The sequence below is a fragment of the Hyaena hyaena genome, unplaced genomic scaffold (assembly GCF_003009895.1).
Source record: "Hyaena hyaena isolate Hyena2069 unplaced genomic scaffold, ASM300989v1 scaffold_252, whole genome shotgun sequence".
Classification (NCBI taxonomy): domain Eukaryota; kingdom Metazoa; phylum Chordata; class Mammalia; order Carnivora; family Hyaenidae; genus Hyaena; species Hyaena hyaena.
In genome coordinates, this window is record NW_024080884.1 from 19,599 (window position 1) to 32,056 (window position 12,458).

General features: G+C 36.6%; 1 protein-coding gene across 1 annotated transcript; it reads left to right on the forward strand.

Moving 5' to 3' along the window:
• The first annotated feature begins 1,571 nt into the window (after nucleotides 1–1,571).
• On the forward strand, nucleotides 1,572–2,501 carry LOC120240293 (putative olfactory receptor 5AK3). The gene has a single exon (XM_039245009.1). It carries the CDS (start codon nucleotides 1,572–1,574, stop codon nucleotides 2,499–2,501), a length of 930 nt encoding a protein of 309 aa, XP_039100940.1.
• The last annotated feature ends 9,957 nt before the right edge of the window (nucleotides 2,502–12,458 follow it).

Here is a 12,458-nt window from a genome sequence, read left to right on the forward strand (position 1 = left end):
TATTATTTTATCTCCTTTCCCATGTTTATTTGAATTGACTGATTTTCAAATTCCTGCCAACCCCCCGAACTTTAAATGAAGCCTAACTTTTATATATTATAATGTTTGAAAATACATACATCTAAGTAAAAGTCAAAAGTACAATAATTTTAGAGCAACTTAAATCTAATTAACCCTCCAATCTAATAGATCAGTGTTAGCTGATATTTTCAGTTTCTTGACCACTTCCCAATGGAAAATATTATCAGTATATTATACTCCCTCTATTTATTCCAATTTTCTCACTAAATTCTAAGCTTATCATGTCTTCTTGTTTCTGAGACTTTTTAGGATTATATTACTCTCTTCTGAACAACAGCCTTTAGAAGCATATTTAATGCAAAAGTACTGATGGTATAACCTCCATGTGTTTTTGCGTGAAAATATTTTATCCATCCTTTCCATTAACTTCTTCATTTAAATGTAAACCCTTCATAAAAGTTAAAATGATGGTGCAATGAGCACTGGGATACACTGCACCTAGATTAACCAATTCTTTAATCCCTTTTGCTGAATCTCTACACAGACAAATGGATAGATAAGAGACATTCAGCATATATCTCCTGCAAACAAAGAAAATCTCTGTGATAACCTCCTGTTCCCACCAAAGAAACTTGATAGTGATGAAATCACATTATCTCATATATACTCACTATTCTAATTCCCCCACTTGTCTCCACAATATCTTAGGTAGATGCTGTATTTTGAGATTCAGGGGCCAATGAAGGATTATGTGTTAAATTTACTTGCAATTTCTTTCTAGTCTTATTAAATCTAAAGCAGTTCCCTGTTTTGTGTTTTTGTTAACTTGTTTTTTATGAAATGGACATTTTTGAAGTGTCTAAGTCAGTTGAGTTATAGAATTTCCCATCATCTAGATTTTTTCAACTTGCTTCATAATGATTAGATTCAATGTAAATGTTTTGGCATTGGAACAACACAGGTGTTGTTCCTTCCACTTATACACATATATATGCATGTATATGCATGTAAAATGAAAGGACTATATGGCATGGAAAAATGGGAGTTGGATGCCAAGGATAGTTGTAGAAAGACACTCTGAAGTCTTCAAACATATGTGGACCATGAACAGAATCAGAAAATTTCTTTAATTAATGCTACTACTTTCAGGAGCTTGACCAGGATTGGGATGATGGCTGAGAAAAACTACAGATGTTGAAAAGTTACAAATCATATTTGAATATTGCTTTTAGCAAATATGGATACCTGCTTAATATGATGGAAACGTGTGTTAACCTGTGTCTCTTAGAATCACATATATTAGAAGTCAATCTTCTTCTGTGAGATCTCCTTCAGTTTAAAAATGAATCCATGCCTTACATGTCACTTTTTATATGGTGATTACTTATCAAGGAAATAGAAGAAATACGGAAAGCAATAAATCTTTTTGTGAGTGTTTGCCATAAGAATCTAATTTTTAAAAAAGGTAGCTGAAATATAAGAGCCGTTTTCCTTCAAGAAACCACAAAGATTTTCTTTCTTTTCTTGGTCCTCTCTAGACCTGCATAGTCATGACAAAAGAAAATAGCACTGAAGTGACTGAATTTTTTCTTCTGGGATTTGTTGCCCAACACAAGTTTCAATACCTTCTCTTCATTGTATTTTTGGTCATCTATGTGACCTCCATGGTGGGTAATATTGGAATGATCCTACTCATCAAGACAGATTCCAGACTTCAAACACCCATGTACTTTTTCCTACAACATTTGGCTTTTGTTGATATCTGTTATACCTCCGCTATCACTCCCAAGATGCTGCAAAACTTCATATCAGAAAACAAATCTATATCCTTTGAGGGCTGCATAATGCAATTACTGGTTTATGCAACATTTGCAACCAGTGACTGTTACCTCCTGGCTGCTATGGCAGTGGACCGGTATGTGGCCATCTGTAACCCACTTCACTACCCCATAATCATGTCCCGAAGAGTCTGTATCCAATTGGTAGTTGGTTCATATGTCATGGGTTCAATAAACGCTTCAGTGCACACAGGTTTTACATTTTCACTGTACTTCTGTGAATCCAATACCATCAATCACTTTTTCTGTGATGTTCCCCCAATTCTTGCCCTTTCATGCTCCAACATTGACCTCAACATCATGCTCCTTGTTGTCTTTGTGGGATTTAACTTGATATTCACTGTGTTGGTTGTCATCTTTTCCTACCTGTATATCATGGCGGCCATCCTGAAGATATCTTCTGTTTCAGGGAGGAAAAAAGGCTTCTCCACGTGTGCCTCCCACCTGATTGCAGTCACTGTTTTCTATGCAACACTATCATACATGTACTTACAGCCTCAGGCTAATGATTCCCAGGAGAATATGAAAGTGGCCTCTGTATTTTATGGCATTGTGATTCCTGTTTTGAACCCCATGATCTATAGTTTGAGAAATAAAGAGGTAAAAGAAGCTCTAAAAGTGATGAGGAAAAAGTTCTTCTAGGTTGGGCCCAAGTCATTAAAACTCAGCACCTCAAAGCATCAAATAAAGATGTTTGACCACTATTGAGTGTTTCTGAAGTTGGAAACATGTTCACATCTTAAATCAATGTTACCTCTTTTGATAACTTCTAAAAAATGTGAGAAATAGAGTAACTCCTCATGAGACTAATATTCCCCCGATTATAGTTCAAAACTTATCCATACTTTATTGAAATGATTTAAAATATTAAAAATTATGTACAGACTTCACAAAGTATTTAGTTGCTTCAAATAGATTTCATGTATGTTCTTAAAGACTAGAAAATCTCAATTTTGTATATAATCAACATTAAAATTGAAGTTCATTAATTTCCATTCACTTAAACAACTACCCTAAATTGTCTAGAAATAGACAGTATGTTCTGATCCAATTATTGCATAAACCAAAATGTAAAATAAATGCACTGCTTTGAAAAGTACCTTATGACTCTGGCTACATTTCCTACTTAATATTCTCTTATTAATTACATTCTCTAGTAAATAATTTCTACGTGATGTTATGTTTCATTAGTTATCCTCTTTATACTGAATCCATTTCTTTCTTGCATAAAGTAAGGAAAGTTCCAGAAACATTTCTTATATCCCTCCCCAATAAAAAACAGAAAATCTAGAATGTAGAAGAAAACAAAAACCTAAATGATTCATTTGTGAAAGGCTTACCAGTCATTTTAGCCTAGGCAAATAACTTTATAGTGAACAATAGCAGTTGAAAGGAGGCCAACTGTTAACAATCAGAAAGATAAACTGTTAACAAGAGAGCTTTAATAGTATATTGAGGTTAAGTAGTGGAAACCCCCACATGAATCTAGAGGGGCCATGCTAGCTACATGAGAAAGCAAGTTTAACATGAAAATAACACCAGACAGACTAATAATCTGGCCAGAAAATGTCAAGTTAACAGCAGAAAGACAACTGGGAAAGAGAAGATATATTTTTCAAATATGATATTCTGCTTTAATTCCGAGAGAAGAGAAAAAATTAGCCTGGAGATAACGTGGGATGACCAGAATCTTCCCAGCAAAGACTCCCCCTTTATAAAGGATGAAACCTTATATAAAGGAAAGGTCCAAGAACCTTCAAAGACCAAGAATAGAGACAATTGCTAAGAGTCATTAGCAAAGTAGACAAAGGGTGTCCTGAGACTCTGGAGAGGAAAATCAGAGACTAATGTAAAAATATGGTGACTATTATTAAGATACTGTATCACATATTTAAAATCTGTTGAGAGAGTAGAAAAAATGAAATGAGTGAAAATAAGAGACTCTTGAATATTGAGAACAAACTCAGGGCTAATGGGAAGGGAGAAGGGAAGGGGGGGTGATGAGCATGGAGGAGGGCACTTGTGGGGATGAGCACTGGGTGTTATACGGAATCCAACCTGATAATAAACTATGAAAGAAAATAAATAAATAAATACGTAAATAAATAAAGATTAAAAATTTTTTTAAAATAAAAATAAAAAGTTTTAGTGCGATATGAAAAAAGAAAAAGAAAATAATAATCATGCACAGTGATGGTTTGTTAACCAGTTTGTGGTGATCATTTCATGATGGATACTCATGTAAAAACATCAAGTTGTACATCTCAAATACACACAAACGTTGTCAATTCTACCTCAGTAAATAGGGGGAACATGATAAAACAAAGAAAAACTTAGTACATGTTGAGAAATCTAAATGGCCAAATTGGAAATAGGGTGCAAAATGGAGAGTCACATAGTATTCTGCATTTGATACTGAGGTGAAAGAAATCCCAAAAGGAAATAACTTCTGTGACAAATACAAACAAGCAGTGAAATCCCTGAAGTATATATGAAGGAGGAAGTGGTTGATCTGGGCTCTCACCAGATAAATAGTGATTGTTCGCAATTATCCAAAAGAGAGAGTTCCTTACTGACATCTATAGTACTAATAGTCTGATGTTGTATAATCATACATTCTTACATAAATTACCAGCTGCACATTATTGTTTCATATGTCATCAACATCCTATGGTTTATAAGGGCTTTTGAGGTCCAGCAATTGCCTCTAAAACATTATGGTAGAGGGTTAATTCTTTGACCAAAATTTGAAGTCAATAATTAGCAAGATAGCTAATTTATCATATGTTTTCAATCATATGTGGATCTTGAGAAGCTGAACAGAAGACCATCGAGGAGAGGAAGGAGAATAAAAAAAGGATACAAACAAAGAGAGGGGAGAGGCAAATCACAAGAGGCTATTAAATACAGAGAATGAACTAAGGGTGGATGGAGCTGTGGGAGAGAGGGCAAATGGGTGATGGGCATTGAGGAGGGCACTTGTTAAGATGAGCAATGACTGTTGCATGTAAGCCAATTTGACAATAAATTATATTCATAAAAAAGAAAAGATTAGTCTAGACCAAAATGGAAGAAAATGTAGCATCACACACAAAAGTTTGGAGCAAGAATGACACAGGGAAGAGAATACCTACAGAAGCCGAAAGACAAAGAATCTACCCACCATCTTTTATGAGTATCCACTAGCTGCTGCCAAATGTAGCTGGTTGTCCATCCATTCTCCTCTAGTTCCTTCCTAAAAGAACTCCTATTTTATGTGGAAGGTGATGCAGCCAGGTAAAAAGATATTAAACTTCTCAGCTTTCCTTGTAGTTATGATGGCGTGTATCTTAGTTTGCATTGCTGGGATACAACCTTCGATACAGGTAACGTACGCCGGTGGTATAGAATGAAGAATTAACTTTAACTCAAAAAACAATCTTATCTTTGCCCACAGCTACTGGGGTTATCTGTAGGCCCCTGAAGTGTCTTTCCTAATAGGAGTGTCTTTGGCCACTGGACAGTCTAACATTGTGACTTATGATGGAAGCTATGAGACATGCCGTATCATTTTCAAGTTCCTGGGGAACTTGCGACTAAAGATACGATCCCTAACCTCCAGGACAGGTTGAGAATGAAAGATCAGCCACATGAGCATTATGTCATACAGAATACCACAAAGAAACTGTGTACTAAAGGATACTAAAGGTGAGTCTCCCAGGTCAGCCATACTCCATATGTGTTGTCACACGTTGACATTCAGAAGGGTAATACATCCTTGAGGACGATGGACATTTTGTGTTTGGACCCTCACAAACCTTGCCCTATGCATTTCTTCCTTTAACTACTTTTAATGTGTATCTTTTTATTGTAATAAAACTAAAATTTGTATGGATTGTATTTTCCTGATGATGTGTTAGCCAGTTTGTGCTCTATTATAAATTACCATAGATTAAGTAGCTTCTAAACAACAGAAATTTACTTCTCACAGTTGTGAGAGTTACACATCTGAGATCAGGGTGCCAGTATGGTCAGGGTCTGGTGAGAGCTGCCAACATCTGCTGTGTTCTCAGTGGTAGAGAAAGAGCTAGAGAGCTCTCTGGGGTCTCTTCTATAAAAGCATGAACCCCACTCATCAGGGCTGCACCCTCGGCCCTGAGTACAGGACTAAGCAAATCACAAAAGTGCAAGTCAAAACCCTCAGCGATGTGCCTCCCTCCAAAACCTTTACCACCATATGCCAGCACCTTGGGTTAGGATTTCAACAGAAGGATTTGGAGGGGCACAAATATTCAGTCCATATCACTGGGATTCAGTGAGTCATTCTGGTGAATGAGCAAACCTGATGGTGATTGTGGAAGGACCCCCACATTTTTTCCCAGCTACAAATGGGTGTGGCTCTAGAGACCCCTGGATTTTTGGCATCACTTTTGTCTAAAGTGACATCAGTCCTATGGGAAAGGTTCCCTCAGACTGCATTTGCTAAGCTTTTTGAAGGGGATGATCCCAAGAAGCAGAGAGCAGAAAGAATGAGCTGTAGAAAGACAGAAGCAATGAAAGGGTGAATAACTTAGCAGGCTTACACCCTGGGAACTGGAACTCAGTCTCAGTCTCTGAAGGACAAGACAATTATTCAATCCTTCTCCCCCATTGCTTCCACAGCTTCTGAGACATTCTTGAGGCAGACAAGCAGAGAGATACCATAGGAAGCCAGTCACTGGTAGCACAGACAATGCTGTCCACCACAGATGCATGAAATCGAGTAGCTGAAGAGAATGACACAAGACATTGAGATCTCTGCCACCTATATAACACACTTCCAGCCAGTGAGATATGAGTAGAAGTCTGCTGGATTTGAAGAAAAATTTCATATTCCTAATGAAGAATATATATGCCCTTGTCACTCTACCTTCCTGGATCCTTTTTTCTGCTCTGAAAAGGGAATATGATCACTAGCACTATAGGTGACAGGATAGACTGGGGCAACCAGCATATGGGAAAGACTAGGCAATTCACAAAGTGCAAGTTAAAACTTCCAAACTATTGTTATAAAGGAAAAATAAGTCCCTGTCTTTTGAGCCAAAGAAAATTGGATTTTTTTTCTACCAGGAGTAGAACACACTCTTAACTGAGACACTGGTCAGGCAATAAGTAATGTTGAATGTCGATTCACCAGCTTTTTTAATGTAACGCTCCTTCTCAGATATACTTGTTAATCAAAAGCTACAGACTCACTGAATCTAGCCTTCTACTCTCACTGATTAAAGTTTTCACCCCAGCAACTTTAGAACCCAAAACTTCTCAAAACAGCTTATTCCACAGACTGTTATCTGAAACATCCTGATGGCATAAAGTGCGATTGGAAAAAAAGAGTATATTTATCCAGGGCTTATTTTGTAACCATACACTTCTTAGAAAAACAAAAGAAAGAAGATATAAAGAGTATTTTTCTTCATATAAACAATGACCAAAGTGTTAATATAAAATAAGTTCAATTTCCCCTCCTCCTCCATCAACCCTCAGTTTGTTCTCTGTATTTGAGTCTCTTATGGCTTGCTTCCCTCCCTTTCTGTTTATAAATATTTTTGCCCCTTGCCTTCTCTCATGGTCTTCTGTTCAGTTTCTCAAGTTCCACATATGAGTGAAAACATATGATATCTGTCTTTCTATGTAAGCAGTGAATCATGGGAATCCACCCCCAAAACCAAGAGCATGCTGTACACATAGTTTGTTAGCCAATTTGACAATAAATTATATTTTAAAATAATTTAAAAATAAAAGTCTCAATACATAAAAACATTTTTAAAAATAAAATAAAATATGTTCAAATAGTACTAACCCTATTCGCCACATTAGGGACAGAGGCCCCTAAATTTAGACTAGCTTTGATTTCTTTTTTTCAGACAACCATGTTTTTTACTGATTATGGTGACAAGGTCAATTTTCTGGACCTGAATATAGATTCTTAGACATAATAAAAATTGTTCAACCTAGGGGCACCTGGGTGGCTTAGTTGGTTAAGCGTCCGACTTTCGCTTAGGTCATGATCTCACGGTTCGTGGGTTCGAGCCCCGCGTCGGGCTCTGTGCTGACTGCCAGCTCAGAGCCCGGAGCCTGTTTCAATCTGTGACTCCCTCTCTCTCTGACCCTCCCCTGCTCACACTGTCTCTCTCTCTCTCCTAGAAATAAATAAAAAACATTAAAAAATTTTAAAAAAAATTGTTCAACCTAATTTATCACAAGAAAATATTTTTGAAGAGTTGTTTTATAAAAAGCAACACACACGCACACACACACACACACACACACACACACACACACACATCCCTGATGACAGGAACATGAATTAAATTTATCCTTGGTAGAAACCTTCAATGTTCTTCATCAGAAAATAACTACTAAACATTGTTTATTCCAATCCCAGATCAGCCCTTGGAATCTCCAATTCCTGAGGGAGCTAATATTGATCCCTTAGGCCCCAGCTATAAACTCCCCAATTAGAAGGAAACACAGAAAGACCATGGTGGTAATCAGCCTTCACCGACTACAGAAAGAGAATCTGGAAACAACTCTGGTGTAAGTAAAACAAAGCAAATTCCATTTTTTCAACATCAGCCACGTTATCATTCTAGTGTGTCCTGGAAATGGTGGAGCAAAAGGGTCAGAACTGAAGTTCCAGAATGCTTCACCCAAGACCAAGAATAAGTCCTTCAACCCAACGGAGGGAGGGAACTGAACTGGGCTGGATATAAATGAACAAATGATTGGAATATTTACTGACTGAATGAATGAATGAAAAGTATGGTTTTTTGTATATTATTTGCATGTGTTATTAATTCTGAGTGGCAATTCAATGCCTGGTCCTGTGCTCGGAATTTTCCATAAATCACCTCGCTTTGTCGCATCATTACAAAGCAGCCTCTACTTCTTTTTTTTTTTTAATTTTTTTTTTTTTTACAAATAGTTTATTGTCAAGTTGGTTTCCATATAACACCCAGTGCTCATCCCCACAAGTGCCCCGCTCCGTGCCCATCCCCCCCTCCCCCCCCCATCCATCAGTCCTCAGTTTTTGTCAGCATTAAAGAGTCTCTCATGGTTTGCCTCTCCCCCTTTCCCCAACTATTTCCCCCCTTCTTCTCCCCCATGGTCCCCCTTTAAGTTCCTCCTAATCCTCCTATACGTGCAAACATATGGTATCTGTCCTTCTCTGCCTGACTTATTTCACTCAGCATAACACCCTCAAGGTCCATCCATGTTGCTACACAAGGCCAAAGCAGCCTCTACTTCTTAATCGTCCTCTTCCTTTTAAAAACAATTAGAGTCATTTCAAAAAGAAAAGCTGATGAAATTTATTTTTAAGGACTCTGTCCCCACTCCTATGCCCAAGGATAGCCACTGAACATTTGATGTAACTCCTTCTCAAGCTTTTTCATGGATAAATAAAGGAAATGAGAAAAAGAGAAAGTGGGTGTGAATAAAAGTGCTATTTTTAAAGGGCCCACACATTATGTATTATTCTGTAGTTTGCTTTGCTCATTTGACAATAGGACAGGAGGACCTTTCCCTAAGAGCATATATTTATCTCATACTTTTTGGACAGTGTACTGATCCAATAATAAGATTCTCTTCTGATTTATTTAACTCTATTTCCAAATTTTTGCTTTTATAAGAAGTGTCACAATAAAATCATGACCTTCTAAGTAATTCTGTGATCTCATTTTATAGAGGCTAGACCTGAGGTCAAGGGGAGTTAACCCTTTGAATCTATGAGGTGTTATGATCAGAATTCAAACCCAGGTCAACCTATTCCGTTTCCCTTCCACCTCACAGTGCTGCATATAAAGGAAGCTTCAGAAGCATGAGGGTTCAGTATGGGGTAATCACACTTACAATACTCAGGTACTCGGTTTGGGGGGGTTGCTTCTTGTACTGGTTTTTGAAAAAAAAAGTTCCCCAATATATCATGCTCTTTATTTAAATTCAAAACAATTACATTGAAATGGTAAATGTTAGGATTCTATCAAGATTCTAAACTGACTAGACTCGACCAATTCTAGCGTCCTCTGACCAGTGCTTTTCCCCCACTGCATAGAAGCCTCCTTGAAAGGGCTGTATTTCAACCTTTAGCCCTCCATAAATGTTGAAGAGCATTGTTTCTTTTTCCATCAGTACAGAATTAAGTCACTCTATTCTTCAAGATATTTGAAAGAACCAGATTGCCCAGGAAACATTAACAACAGGCTCAGTTTGCTATACTCTCTGCCACTAAATGCACATTCTCAGGTAAAACTGATCATCTCATCTATGGAGCTACAGCTCTGCCTGGCATTACGACATCAGAGTACAGGAGTTTTCTACTGATGTACTGGGGACATGGAGTTTCCTTTGTGAAGGGTTTCTGTTATTGCATAGTATTTAAGGTGCATGAAAATCTATTTAAGATAACATAGCAACTATTCATGGAACCACCATCTAACTTCTGCAACTTGCTTTTCATTGCTCAGCTTTCCATTTGAGAAATTGATCCACGTGGATATTGTGGCTCCAGTTTACTAAATTTTTACTAATTTATTTAATAGTATATTTTTTCTATGATCAACGATGCTTCTTGTGTGTGCATGAGTATATATATATGGATACAATTGCATGTGCATGTATTCATATATATATATATATATATATCCTTGTTTATATGGTCAAGAATTTCTCTAGAATATATACCTATAATGGAAATTCAGGAAGGCATATATTTAATTTTACTAATATTTCCAAATTTGTCTCCAACATGATTGTGCTAATTTACCTTATACCAGAAATATGTTTCCATATCTTCATCAAAACTTTGCAAAATTATATTTCAATGCAGCATTAATACATAATTATCAAATTACTAGTGAGCTGTGTTTACTTTCATATTTCTGTTGACCACTTAGATTTTCTCTTCTATAATTATCCTGATTATATATTTTGTATATTTTTCCCTTGGGATAATTTATAGAAATTCTTTATATATAATAGACTAATTATCTAACATTTATATATGTTGCAAAAAATTTTACCTAAGTAAATTTATAGTCAATAGTCAGTATTTAGTCTTTTCTCTTTTACAATGTTGGTATTTTTAATTTAAAAGTGGTTGGATTTTCAATGTTTTATTTTTTGTGCTTTCATGTCCTATTTAAATATTTTTTTGTATATCTAAGTCATGGATATTTTATGTTTTACTCTCAAAGCTTTACAATTCAAATCTTTAATCCATTTGGAAATTATTTTCATAAAATGTAAAGTAGGAATACAAGATAATTTTTTACATGTATAAACATTTATAGCACCAGTTTATTGGACCATGTTTTGCTGATGTACATGCTCCTGGTTTCATGCATCAAGATTTCACAGTCCCATGGATCTGTTTATTATTTCTTTTTATGGATTCCATTGATCCATTTGTCCACCCTCACATCATACCAACACCATAATGTCTTTACTATTACTGCTTTTTAATAAGTTCTCATTCTGATACAGTAAGTTCCCATCTTGTTCTCCTTTAAAATTGTCTTCGCTATTTTTAGATCTCTTCTCTACCACATAAATTTTAGAAGAAGTTTGTCAAGATGCATGCAAAATTCTTTCACAATTTTGTTAGAATTACATTGAATTTGTAGGTTAATATGGGGGGTGAGAGGAATGTAATGTTTATAATATTGAGTTCCTCTGCATGATCCTGGTCAATGTTTGGGTCTTCATTTTTTTTTCTTTTATAGTTTGTTGTCAAGTTGGTTTCCATATAATATCTAGTGCTAATCTCAACTAGTGCCCTCCTTCAAGCCCATCACTCCTTGTCGCCTCTTTCCCTACCCCCCATCAACCCAGTTTGTTCTCTGTATTTAAGAGTCTCTTATGGTTTGCCTCTCTCCCTCTCCTTAACTATTTTTCTTCTTCCCCTCCCCTATGGTCTTCTGTTAAGTTTCTCCTGTTCCACATATGAGTGAAAACATATGGTATCTGTCCTTCTCTGCCTGACTTAATTCATTCAGCATAACACTCTCAAGTTCCAACCACATTGCTACAGATGGCCAGATTTCATTCTTTCTCATTGCCGTGTAGTGTTCCATTGCGATATATAAACCACATCTTCTTGATCCATTCATCAGTTGATGGACATTTGGGCTCTTTCCATGATTTGGCTATTGTTGAAAGTGCTGCTATGAACATTGGGGTCCATGTGCCCCTATGCATCAGCACTCCTGTATCCCATGGGTAAATTCCTAGCAGTGCTATTGCTGGGTCCTAGGGGAGTTCTATTGTTAATTTTTTGAGGAACCTCCACATTATTTTTCGGAGAGGCTGCACCAATTTACATTCCCACCAACAGTGTACGTGGGTGCCCGTTTCTTGTTTGGGTCTTCTGTAAGCCTTTAAATAAAGTTGTATTATCTCAATAAGGGTCATGAACATTTTTTATTAAATTTATGTCTAGGCACTTTATTTTTGATGTTATTATACATATAAACTTTTTTAATGTTTATTTTTGAGAGACAGAGACAGAGCACGAGCAAGGGAGGAGCAGAGAGGGAGGGAAACACAGAATCTGAAGCAGGCTCCAGGCTCTGAGCTGTTAGC

Coding starts and splice junctions, on each gene's coding strand:
- LOC120240293 (XM_039245009.1), top strand. CDS start 1,572: ATGACAAAAGAAAATAGCACTGAAGTGACTGAATTTTTTCTTCTGGGA.